General features: G+C 37.8%; 1 protein-coding gene across 1 annotated transcript in view; it reads right to left on the bottom strand.

The window, feature by feature from the left end:
* ATP11A (ATPase phospholipid transporting 11A) overlaps positions 1 to 13,686 on the bottom strand; it is a 234,439-nt gene that overhangs the window by 83,372 nt on the left and 137,381 nt on the right. Inside the window, 4 exon segments of the mRNA XM_007501271.2 lie at positions 934 to 1,037; positions 3,119 to 3,247; positions 7,086 to 7,193; positions 13,230 to 13,310. Coding sequence (XP_007501333.2) covers positions 934 to 1,037; positions 3,119 to 3,247; positions 7,086 to 7,193; positions 13,230 to 13,310 — 422 coding nt within the window.

The following is a 13,686-nucleotide window of genomic DNA, read 5'->3' as shown; positions in this document are numbered from 1 at the left end:
TAGGAAGTTCTATTTTTGACACAGAAAGCAGGAGATGCTGATAGGATATCCATGTGGAGAAGCTCAACAAGTAATTACTAATGTAGAAGTAGAGTGCAGAAGAAGTAGAGAGCTTCATTGTTGGGTCATGCCCATCCCTTTGTGACTCCTTTTGATATTTTCTTGTCAAAGACATTGGAGTGGTTTGCCATTTCCTTCTCCAGTTAATTTTAAAGATGAGGAATCTGAGGCAAACAGGGTTAAGTGTTTTGCCCACGGTCATACAACTGGTAAGTGTCTGAGGCTGGATTTGAATTTGATTCTTCTTGAATCCAGTTCTGGCACTCTATCCACTGTACCACCTAGCTGCTCAGAAGGGAGATGGACAGACAAGAATCATCTGTTTAGAGATAACAATTAAACCGGAAAGTATGCAATGACTAGAAGGGGGCCTAGGATAGAGCCTTTCAGAAAAACCACACTTAATGGGCAGGACCTAGATGAGAATTTCACACACAAATAAAAACCAAGAAATAATTATTAAACAGGTAGGAAAATCAGGACTGCATTGCCACTGAGGTTAAGGAAGGTAAAAGTACACAGCAAAAGGGAATAGTCAACAGTGGGAAAAAAAAAGTAGAGATTAGAATTATCTAATTAGGACTACTAGATTCAATGATTAAGAAACCATTCCTGGCCACAGAGATGAATTATTATTTTGTTTATAGTGTATTCATAAAGGCTCTCTGTAGTTGTTATCTGAATCACTGAGGGTTGAGAACTCAAAAACTCAATAAATGATTTTTACTTGAACTTCACATTTCCAAATTTCAATCATTAACCCCCCACACCCCCCCCACACCCCCCCCCAACAAACTTGAAGGTGAAAAATGAAACATTGGGGGTGGGTGGGTAAAAAGCAGACATTCCAGAAGACATCAGGACTCTCCCTACCTGTAGAGGTCAGGCTGAGGTTGTTCACATTCAACAGTAGCATGTAAGCTGTCTATATCTTCTGCTGTTTGAAATCCCTTTGTTTCTTGAACTGCATAATATGTCTATCAATTGAAAAGAATGTGAAGACGGAATTCAAAGATGAAAACAAAATAATAGCTAGTCTCTTAATTCCTAGAGAAGCGAATTTCTTTTATTTCCTTCTAACATAGACAAATGGTTTAGCTACATAACACCAACACACTTGCATAGGTATACACAGAGAACAGTCGCTCCATTCCTAGTGCACACGTATTAGTCAACTGCATTATCCCATGTATCCAGGCTAATTCTTCCATTTGCTCATTTTTCTTCATCCAGTCATGTGGATATCATTGCATTTCCCAAGTTTGTCAGTGGCCACGTAGCATCACCTTCCTAAATGACTTTCACTTGGTCTGAAACTCAATGCCTTTATGACACCACTTACTACCATGTTTTTAAAAATATAGAACAGTCAGCTTAAACTATCTGGATATTGATTGTACCTAAAGTACAAGCCAATGAAACCAGAACGAACAGATGCTCAGGAAAATAGATGTACATTTACACAGAGGAGCTAAGCAAGGAGAGGCACCCTATGTGAGGGGACATGAAACTTTGCCTAGAATAAAATGAGGAGGAATGTCCCACAAAGACTCAGCAGGAAGAGAATCCTCATTTCTATACTTTTCCTGGATGGTTGCTATCTTTGGGAAGGAAATAAAAAAAAACAACTAAGTGATAAAAGAGTTCCCCCTCTTCATTAACCAAAGTACTTTAGATTGTAAAGGATACACAAAGGCATAAAAGACATGGTACCCATTTTAAAGACAGTTAGGGGCCATTTACCCGATTCCTTGGCTTTTTGGATACTTAGGACCACAAAGAAGGACCAAAATAAATGAAGGTAATTACCCAAGAAAAGTCTAAAGTAGGACAAATATTCCAAGACTCTCAGATTTGAACAGACAACTTAGCTATTGATGTGGCACTGAAATGTGTTTGTCTTCTACCTGAGCTCTTGTATTTGATGTGGGTCAAAAGGTACAGCCTTGTTACACTTTTGTTAGTGTGCTGTTGCTCATAAAGACAATTCTGGGGGCCCACCAAGCTTCAGAGAAAGCTCTTCACTTTTTCAAAAGGCTCTTCCTTCTTCTAAAATACTGCTACAGTTGCTGATTGCTGCAAATACCTTACTCATATAGAAATTTCCCATCATTGAAAGTACTGCTGTCTGTAATGTCCTATAACAAAAAGCTAATTCACTTAGGATATGTCTATATATTAAACTAATCCCCACTCTCTCTCTCTCTCTCTCTCTCTCTCTCTCTCTCTCTCTCTCTCTCTCTCTCTATATATATATATATATATATATATATATATATATATATATATTTCTGCAAATGTAGCCTGCTATTTTAGTGTTTTGAACTTGCAAAATATTAATTTGTATTACCCAATTTTAGAGTGATAAACAATTTTAGTCCATTAAGCTATGGTCATTTCTATAAACACTTTGGAGCCTGAGCCATACTCAACTCTCCTATTTCTATAATAAAACATGTATAAGATGAACAAGAATTGTTTCATTCATCCATCTATTATTAGTTATTGCTTTGAAAGCAATAGCTAAAGCAGAAGAGTCTCTATCCAAGAGAAAAGGCAAGAATGTAATTCTAATTCAGTTTAGACTTCTCAGGGTATTTTAAATTAAATCCTTCACTGTACTGACAAGCATACAATTGCCAGTAAAACTAGAATATATTGTGTTACTTATGACATAATCTGTAGTAGTCAGACATTAATTCTGACCACTAAAATTATCATCTGCGTCAGTGTAGCTAAAAATAAAAATACAGTTTTAACCAAGCCGTCTCATATCAACAACTTTATTCATGCAATTTCTTGGGGTTAGTATTTCCATTTGCTATCCCATATTTCAAGTCGCCACACCCTAATTATAACACCTTCTGATTACAATAAGATATTGTTCTGATGGCAGAATTTTTTTAAAAAAGGAAAAATAACAGAGTCCTTACTGTCTACCCTGTCCACACTAACTTCTCTAACAAAAATTTAGTTTCTATGATTACCCAACCATAGAACTAAACATTTCCAAAGCTATAAATCAACATGAAGCCAATTTAATGAAAGGAGCCTTTACTTTATGACTTGATTCACCATCCAAGCTGGCTGTTGTGACAAAACATGTTCCATCTTCTCTGCTACTAGAAAGAAATATTAAGTCACATGGAAAGGTTTCACCTTCTTTTACCATCACAACGTCTCCAACCTACAGGGTAGAAAAAAAGTGAAATTTTCATTTTCTTTTCATTAGCAGATCAATGTATCTTCTACCTTTAAAAAAAAAAAGGACATAGAAGCAGCCACAAATGCCCCCAAAGGGTTAGAAGCCAGGAAAGGTTCATTTAGACAAAAGAGAAGCTATAAAAGTGGATGGAAATCAACTACACTTTAACTAGTCAGTTTTGCTGGGGTTCTTAAAAAACACCCAAGTAATCTTCCATCAATGCCAATCCATGACTGACCATCAGAGCCAGAGCTAAATAAAAACAGAATAGGTAGTGGCTACTTGGTATAGCAGCTGGGCTCAGGAATATCTGAGTTCAAATCTGGCTTGAGACTCTTACTAGTTGTGATCTGGGGTAAGTCACGTAACCTATGTTTGCCTCAGTTTCCTCTTCTCAAAAATGCAGATAATAATGGCATCTAGCTCCCAAGACTGTGGTGTAGATCAAATGAGATAATAATTGTAAAGCCTGTAGCACAATACCGGGCATATAGAAAGCACTATGCAAATTTTAGTTATTATCATCATTATTTTATTCATTCATAGTAAAACCCAACATTGCTAAGGTCATTTACAAATCTACGATCTTCTCTTTATAAAGAGGTCACTCTTTATATACATACACATTAATATGACTAAAAAGGAGGAAAATGCCATAATAAGACAATATTTTGATTCAAGACAAATGGAATTAATGTGAGCTTTAAAGGGGTAAGAGTAAAAATTGCTAGTGCAGTGCTATAGAAATTATTATTTCTTTGGAGGTTTGGACTCTTTCAATGAAAACAGCATTTATCCCGCCTTATAGTGTTTCCATGTGTAAAATGGGGAGGTTAGAGAAAATTATCTCTAAGATTCCTGCTTCCACTAACATTCTATTACTTATCAAATACTCACAGGGTTTAGTGACAGATCCAAAAAGCACTGTTTAAACACTGATAATACAGTTAATGAATCAGCATTAGCTAGGAGTGAAAAAAGGTAATCATAAAATAATGAGACAATTGGAAAAGCCACGAAACTTTAAGCTATAAAAGGAGTCAGTGAATTCTTTGCCATAATGATCTAAAAATCAGAGTCCAAATCAAAAAACAGAGTAGGCACTTCAGACTCCTATATTTCTTAATATCTTTCTGGAGGGAAAGGCATCTGTGTTATTGCTCAAATATTCAATCTTCCCCTTTCTCTAAACTTAACCTTTCTTTCTTTCTTTTTTTTTTTGAACTCTCACCTTCCATCTTAGAATCAATACTGTGTATTGGTTCCAAGGCAGAAAAGTGGTAAAGGCTAGGCAATGGGAATTAAGTGACTTGCCCTGGGTCACACAGCTAGGAAGTTATCCGAGGCCAAATTTGAACCCAGGACCTCCAGTATCTAGGTCTGGCTTTCAGTCCAAGCCAACTAGTTATCCTCTAATGTTAACTTTTAATAAGCCAGTGTAGCTGGGAAAAAAGGTATCATTGAAAACAAACTCAGGTAGGATGACTGACTCAGCAGTCTAAAATCCTTTAAATCACTTGGGCTGTTTGAACTGTTATACACAAGACATTTTTAAATCATTACACTTGACTTCATTCAGTAAATGAATTTCTCTCCTACTTTCATGTTTTGTTTTTTAAGAATGACTAAATTTCTGAGAACTTTAAAATTAGGGACTACCTTTCTAAAAAAAGTGCTTGAGACCCCCACATAAGTTTTCCCAAGTTATATCATCTAAATTGTCCTATCTCCCTCCCTTCCTGGAGCTGGCAAGCAATCCAATCTGGGTTATATCTGTATTACCATGCAAAACCTATTTCCACATTGTTTATTTTTGTAAGAGAATAACCATATAAAACAACGCCCCCAAACACAAACCCAAATGAATTAAAGTGAAAAATTATCTGCATTCCGACTCCAACAGTTCTTTCTCTGGGGGTGGATACCAGTTTTTGTCATAAGACTTGGAGCGCAGATTTGAACCCAGGATCGTGTGACTCCAGGTCTGGCATTCTATCTGATAGTAAATTTGAACACATTCCTCCTTTGAATATCCAGTCCTGTAAAGCTGCACATTTTTCACAAGATGATGTATTAAAATTTTATGTTTAACAAAATCCAGATCATTTCCTTTCAAAGGACAATGGCAAATTCTATTGGCTTAAAAAAATAACAGATCCCCTTCCTACAATATGGAAAAAATGTGCAAAGACGATAAGACAGTTAAAGAAAACAGCTGTGACATCTGGCCTCAGCTCGTAAGCCTGGGGCCAAAAAAATTGGCTAATGTCAAATGTTCATATTTGACAGTCAAGGAAACCTAATTTCTCAGAACTTTCTCAGAACTGTGCAAACCTCTTGGTTTGCACAGATCTGTAAAGTGGCCACAGAAGATGTGTAGATTATCCCCTGTGCTGCAGACTCACCAGGTGAGTCAAGTAAATAAACTATTTGCCACTTTTAAGGGTGCTAATTTGGAGCAAATGGGGAAGAGGCCAACAGGAATGACTGAATGTTATAGCATCATTGTGATAAAGATGGTAAAGCTCTCACCCATATAAAGTAATACTAATTTGGAACAAATGGGGGAAAGACCAATCAGAACTACTAAATGTTGCAACATTGTGACGATGAAACTCTTACACATATAATAAAGTAACAGGGGCTGTTATGAGAAAGTTTTCTCTGCAAGCTCACACGGCACAGAGGAAACATCTCTAACTTTGAGTTCCACTCCTGATACTGACTTCCTGGGGGCCTTTGGGCATATGCCCCAAAAGGCCTCAGTTTTCTCATCTGTAAAATAAAGGAGTCAGACTAGCTGACTGACCTCTGAGATTCCTTTCAACTTCTTCTCCATGATTCTTTGAGGTCCCCCCTCCCCCCAGTTAATATTTTGTTAGGTCATTTTGTAGCACTTTGAGGTTTTCTGTTTCTGTTTGGTGTTGTTCAGTTACATCTGACTCTTCATGACCCCATTTGGGGGTTTTCTTGGCAAGATACTGGAGTGATTGGCCATTTCCTCCTCCAGCTCATTTTACAGATGAGGAAACTGAAGTAGTGTTAAGTGATTTGCTCAGGGCTATATAGTGAGGCTAGATTTGAACTCAGAAGTCTTTCTTATAGGAAGCCCAATGCTCTATCCATGGCACCATCTAGCTGCCAGAGGGAGTAATAACCACACAGAATGTGGAAGTGGAAGAATAAAATGATATATGAGGAGCCTGAGAGCTGCTAGCCTGGGAAAGATAGGAAGATTGGAGGAAGAGAAATGGGAAAGACAAGTTCAGTGACTGCAGAGAGCCAGCTCTAGACACGGGAGGTCCTGGGTTCAAATGCAGTCTGGGCAAGTCACTTAACCCCCTAACGGCTCTTCTGCCTTGGAACCATTATTTAGTATTGATTTAAGGCAGAAGGTAAGGGTTTTTTTTTTTTAATTAAAATTTGAAGAAGTAAAAGACAATATTGATAATTTGCACATAAAATGGTGCTTTTCAAGTGATTAAAATAGCATTCTGCTAAATATTTTAATCTTTTATCCACTGTCTTTTTTTTGAATGCTACAAATTTACTCAGCAAAATCACAGATCCTTTTAAGTCAAGGAGAGAAACCAGGTCTTTGATTATCACAAATTCCAAATTAATTCAGTTTTGTGTTACATTTAAAAAATGCTAAAATCCTTTTAATTTTTTTAGATGTCTCAATTTATTTTTTTCTGTTTTAATGACTTCTTCCCTGTGTAATCTTATAAAAGGTTTAATTTATAACATCACCCATTCTGCCAAGAAAATAAAACTACAGTGGGTCCTAAACAAGGTAATTTCATCAACTGTTTCTCACTCTTAATTTCCGGCTTTGCTTTCGAACGAGTTTGCCATGTTGAATAAAATGAACGGGGCACTGGTTCATCGCGCTGTCTGCTTTATGTCGAAGCCAGTCTTCATAACCCTATGGAAAAGAAACAAATTATAACGAGGTAAAGGAAAACAGGCCATCTCCCTCTAAACTTTCAATAATCTTATACGCTTTTTATTATATTGGTATTCCAGATCACATTTATAGGTAGAAAGCTAAACTTCTATCTGATTCTAAACAACTACTTTGCTAAGAAATTGGAAGATGTATAAAATATATGTGAAGGGTCAGTTGTTGTCAGTTGGCTTAGTGAAGAATAATATTCTCCAAACTGTTCTTGTTAGTTGAGGGCTTCCCAGCTGCCCTTGTCTCCACAACCCTTCCTCCCCTCTAGAATCCTTAAAAACCCCTCTTTTGATCATACTACATCCACAAACCCAAGATTCTCTCTCGCTATCTCCTCTCTTTCTTGACTAAACTCCTTGAAAAAGCTGTCTAAAATTGGTTGCTTCCATTTCCTCTCCCTTTACTTGCTTCTAATCTCTCTGCAGTCTGGCTTCTGACCTTATTATTCAACTAAACTTCTCTCTCTCAAGTTACTGATGATGTCTTAAATGCCAAATCTAATGGCCTTTTTTCTTTTCAAACATCATTCTTCCTGATTTTTTGTAGCCTTAAGTGACCTGTCAATCAACTCCTGGATATTCTCTCTCCTTTTTTAAGGTTTTCATAATTATTATGGCTCTTTGCTGATTCTCCTTCTGATTTGTCTGACCTCTGCTCAGTTTCTTTTTCTGGATCTAAATCCAGGTCACATCCACTAACTACAGATGTTCAAGATCTCAAGCTTCTGTCCTGGACCATCTTTTTCTCTATATATATTCTCTTATTCAGTGATCTCATAGTTTGCATGAATTCAATCATCATTGTAGACAGATGAGTTTCAGGTTCCTCCCCTAAACCTGTCTTTTCTCCTTACTTCCAGTCTCATATCATCCAACCATCTTTTGTAAATCTCAAACATGAATGTCTCAGAGATATAGTAAATTCAGCAAGTCCGAAACAGAACTCATTAGCTTTCTCTCCAAGCCATCCTATTTTCTGAATGTCATTATTATCACTGTCAATGGTACCACCATTTTTTCTGGTTGCCCAAGCTTTGCAACTTCAGAGTAATTCTCAACTTGTCACTCTCCCTTATTTCACAGAGCCAATCTTTTGACAAAAACTATTGTTTGTATCTTCCCAAACACTATATCTATATCTATATCTATATCTATATCTATATCTATATCTATATCTATATCTATATCTATATCTATATCTATATCTATATCTTCTCTGCTCCAACAAGTCATCACTCTGGCACAGACTTACTTCTGGACTCTTACAACAGCCTTTTTTTGGCTGCCTAATTTCTTTTGCTTAAATTGAAATTATTCAGATTGATGCATATGTCTATCTCTGTGCTTGTACATGTAGTTTCTAATATTTAATAAATGGCTGAAGTTTTTTACTTTTACATTTCAGTGCTGCAGATAACTCATCTCTCATGTTGCTGAGAATGAAGCCAATAACCATGAGACTCCCCATCTCTTCCATGACATCTCAAAACCTGCTTGTCTTTTTCTATCATCTTCCTTCTCGTCTCAAAGCATGAACGGGGCCCTCTTTTGCCAACCCTAACCTTTCAACATGATTCCTTGGTGTCACCTTCTCAATTCCCTCCAAAGTTTTATGCCAAATTCATTGGTCTTTCTTCTTCTTGCTCATTTTCACTCTTTTGTCTATCACCAGACCTGGGCCTCATACTTGAACTTTGTTCTCAGGAATAGTGAGCTTCCTCTCACTGGAAATCTTTAAACAGAGTCTGGATAAACCCTACCCAGTAATGTTGGACACAAGATCAAGATAAGGTTGGACTAGACAACCTCTGAGGTCTGACTCAACTATAAGTTTATGATTCTCTGTCTTCTGATTATCTTCTGAGCATTCTCATCAGGAAGTCTTGCTATTACTTCAAAAAGGGCACACCCAGCAAACCAGCTACGTCATTGCTATGTGTTTCTCTCAACTCTAGAGAAAGAGAAAAGCCAGGAAGTGTTTAGCGGATCTCTCTAGCATTTAGCAACTATAGACTTGAGTACACAGAATACACACAGTTGGGCAGCATGGTTCAATGGAAACCTACCACTTGTAGTTTTTGTTATTGCTAACAAGGAATAGATATATAGAAGGGGAGTTCTCTTTCTTATCATCAGATACGTGAAAGGGAACATGTACAGAGGCAGACAGTTATTTAAGTAGGGCATAATGGAAGGACCTTCTTTTCCCCAAAGGGCTGCCCTTGCAACCATAATCACTTTAGAACTGGAGTCTATCCAAATGTTAAAATGCACAGGGAGAAAGAGAGACTCGGTTTTAAGGAAATAAACAAAACCCCAGCATAAGCCATTTTGAGCATTCAAAGCATTGAGAAGACGGATAACTTTGAATCGCTCAACCTATATTTTCTTCAGGCTGTAATAATTATGAAGAAATGGTGCTGGGTTTCCTTCCCTGGACAATTTTACACATAAGGTAGAGAGCAAAGAGATGAGTAAAACAATTCCTTATGGTTTCCTCTAGTCAAGGTTTTAGGCGTATGAGCATAGGTAGTTTTGTCTTAAAGGACTGAAGATGGCTGAGGAGACAGGGAGTATCTTGGGGGGTTGAAAGCTGGAGAGTTTGACTCCCCTGTGCTGGAGACAGAGTTAATGGATGATAATCGCTTAGATAATTGGATCCCTTGAGATTCAATTATATTCTTGTCATTGACTTTCTTTCATTTCCCCTAGCCACACCACCTGTTTTATGTCAGGTGAGGGAAGAACAGAGAAAACACTCTGGGGGGTGGGGGTGGGGGACCTAGAGGAAACCCTCTTGGTCATAGGCCCCAAGTATATCACTTCTATGGGCACCCACCCTTATCATGGTCAAAAATTTGTCAAGGGTTGTCAAGAAACAAAACTGATCTCCCCCCCTTGGTATGCAATACTGGTGTCATAATAGAAATATCAATTAGGAGGGGTCCAATGGAGGAGTGTAGGGTAGAAATGATCCCAATTTAATTTAATAACCATGGAATGACACCATGTTCACTGGTTAACATGACCATGAGGTATGACTCCCCAAGCAAATGATGTATAGAGTTACTAGAGAAATAATGAATAGAGACCACAAGAAAGTAAATTCCCATGTAACTGAGAGACAGCCTGAAGCAGGGGACAGAAACAGTTTTTGAGTCAGGGAAACCTGTGTTCATGTTTTACCTCTGACACACAACAGCCACAGTGCTTAAGGGAACTCCATCAGACAGTAAGCTGAAAAGCAGGGGCAAACACACAGTACTAGAAGCCAAGTCAAGTGCTCTTTTCCCACCACACCACAGCACTATAAAAGAGACATCATTTAAGAGGAAGCTTTTAAAATTACATCTGAATGGTGGATAAGTGGTTGGGAAGTTCTTTTCTTAATTAATTTTTGGAAAGCATAAAAATAGATATTCCTGAACTACCAGACAACTAAAATTACAATGAAAATATGGAGGTGATTCAGCTGTTGTTTCATAAGAGCTGTGGAAGGCATTGTAGCCCTCTCACATCTGTCATTTATGGGCCCTTCTATTGGCCTTTAGGGAACTTGCAACTCTGATGCAACAGCAACCATGCAGCTAATAACAGGCCAAATTCTCCCCTTCGGTGCTGTTGTCTCTTTTAATGTGAAATAGGGGATAAGGATTAGGTATAGACTTGGGATTTCATTGGCATGGGGAAACTCCTGGTTGAGGACATTTAGGTCAGCACCTTTTCTCTGCAAGGTGTATAAAGGGATGACAGGAGTACCGAGTGGTTAAATGACTTGCCCTGCATGACACACTAGTATGTGCCAGAGGTGGAATGTGAACCCAGATGCATCCTTATTCAGTGGCTAACTCTCTGTCCATTACATCATCACCACCTCTTCTTTCATGGGCCCTATACTTTAAAAAGAGAAAACACTGGGGGCAGCTGGACAGCTCAGTGGATTGAGAGCCAGGCCTAGAGACAGGAGGTCCTGGTTTCAAATCTGACCTCAACCACTTTCTAGCTATGTGACCCTGGGCAAGTCACTTGACCCCCATTGCCTAGCCCTTACCACTCTTCTGCCTTAGAACCAATACACAGTATTAAATGCAAGATGGAAGATAAGGGGAGAAGAGAGAGAGAGAGAGAGAGAGAGAGAGAGAGAGAGAGAGAGAGAGAGAGAGAGAGAGAGAGAGAGAGAGAGAGAGAGAGAGAGAGAGAGAGAGAAAGAGAGAGAACGAGAACATCATAATATTCTCCAGTGATGTCCCCTAGCAAATGTAACCTCTTTAGCACCAGGGGTGTGGCTCAGGTCCACTCTAAACATGGGATATAGATTCAGCAAAGAAAAAAGTGTGATTCTTGAAAAATATGCCTTGGAATATCACAGACTTTGGGTCCAGTAAGGAAGAAGGAGAAGAAGGAGACTGTCACAGCTGATTTTCGAGGGCTTTAGTGATGCAATATGAATTCTTTAGAGTCAGTCCAATACAGGATGGTCATGTCATGTCAGACCTTGTAGCCTCTCCAGGCAAAATTTAATTTTGCTCCTCAAGCCTGACCTCCTTAGAGTTGGTTTGACCAACTAGTAGGGAATCGGTCACATTGTTTTCACATCAACACAAGGAGAAAAAGCTAGATCCTCCCATAAAGTCTGACCTATGCTGAAGAAATTGAAGCATTCAATCATTCAACTATAATATATCAACGATCTGAGATGTTCACCATTACGAATAATCCCTCTATCTATGCAAATTGTAGCGTGACTCAATTAGTAGTTGTAACAAGACTACTTTAGAAGGTGGTCTTCAAAAGTAGCTATAGTAGAGAAATCCAAAATTCTACAGGCATACTGATGGTGAGCCCCTCTTCAAAGAATTAAACTGCTTCTTTGTGTTTAGAAAAGACAAAAATCATCCATCATCAATTCTACCTGAGAAATCTTTCTACCTGGATAGTTCCAAACAGAACTAAGTCTCTACCAGCCTAATTTCTGAGAACTGAAATACTGTTTCCACACTCCTTCAGCAAAAAACTCAATCATTAACAATTTTATATTTGCAGCACTCTGACAAAGTGGCATGTCCTCCTGATAGAAGTGGAGTACAAGGGCAAAGAGGAGATCAAGTAAGTCACATGAGGTCACCGAGCATTCCTATGCAATCAATAGTTAGGAAGAAAAGCCCTAAAGCCTTAACATATTTCTCTAGGTCATCAATCTAGCCAATGGATTGAGCAACTTCTCTTAATTTAAGGTATTACATAAATATAATATATATTATATACATAAATATAAAGTATAAATCTAGCATGCGAGTGAGAGGGTACTGAAAATGAACATAAACTATAAAAGGACTATAAATAAGACAATTGATCACTCAAAGGCAAGACACAGCAGCTCCCCTAACATAGGCACACTGGGCAATGAATATCCCAATCAAAAGCCCAGAATTCCTGGATCTCTGCCCCTGAGATGGGGGCTATTGCTGGGCAGATTCAGAGGAACTAAGTGGAAGGGCAATCATAAGTTACTTGCCCTTTCCTCATGGACTCCAAGGCCATTGTGATTTGGAAAATGTTAAGTTGGTATCCCTGGATTCCATGAAGTTGGTAAAGTTGACAGTTTACCAACTTTTACCTAAGCCTAAATATAGATGGTATTTCCTGGTGCATAAGTAGATCTATCAGTGGAAGTCATGATTTGACACTAAAAATATTTATTTTATTCAATATTTCATATTATGTAGTATTACTTTGTGGTATGCTAAATAGCATTAACTAAGAGATTAAAATATCTTTTTAGAAATAAAATGACTAATTTTTTGCTTCTGCCCTCTAGGATCTGGGAATAGACCAATCCTCACAAAACTATAATTCATGGTCTAGGAAAATTATTCTGTACAAAATATAGCACATAATTCAAAGAACTGGGTTGATTTAATGAAGAGCAAATAATAACAAAATTTATAAACACTGGAAAGAAAATAAACTAATTTCCACTCAATTTTGATGATAAAATCCATACCTGTTTGACAGCTGTGACAATAATGACAAAGAACAGAGGAAGTCCACTTGTGATTGGACTTGTGGGTGTATCAATAATCAACTGCAATTAAAACAGAATTAGACAGTTAATTTTAAAATACATTTTGGTTCATAATTCTTGATCAGTGTCCTATGTGAGTCAAAATAGCACTTAACATTTCTATTTGCAATATATTTAAAAATGTTTTATATCAATTTATCTTGACAATGTCCCTGTGAGGCAAGGTGAGCAATTCCTCTTCCCATAGTACAAAGGAAGCAGCTGAGGAGCAACTAGGTGGTACAGAAGATAGAGTTCCAGGCCTGGAGTCAGGAAGACTCATTTTCCTGAGTTTAATCCTGGCCTCAAACACTTCCTAGTGGTGTGACCCTTGTTTAATTCTTCATCTGTAAAAAGAGCTAGAGAAGGAACTGGCAAGTTTCTCTAGTATCTTTGT

This window comes from Monodelphis domestica, chromosome 8 (genome assembly GCF_027887165.1).
Source record: "Monodelphis domestica isolate mMonDom1 chromosome 8, mMonDom1.pri, whole genome shotgun sequence".
Taxonomy (NCBI): Eukaryota; Metazoa; Chordata; class Mammalia; order Didelphimorphia; family Didelphidae; genus Monodelphis; species Monodelphis domestica.
Note: the sequence above shows the minus strand (reverse complement) of the source record. Positions and strands in the feature narration are given on the sequence as shown.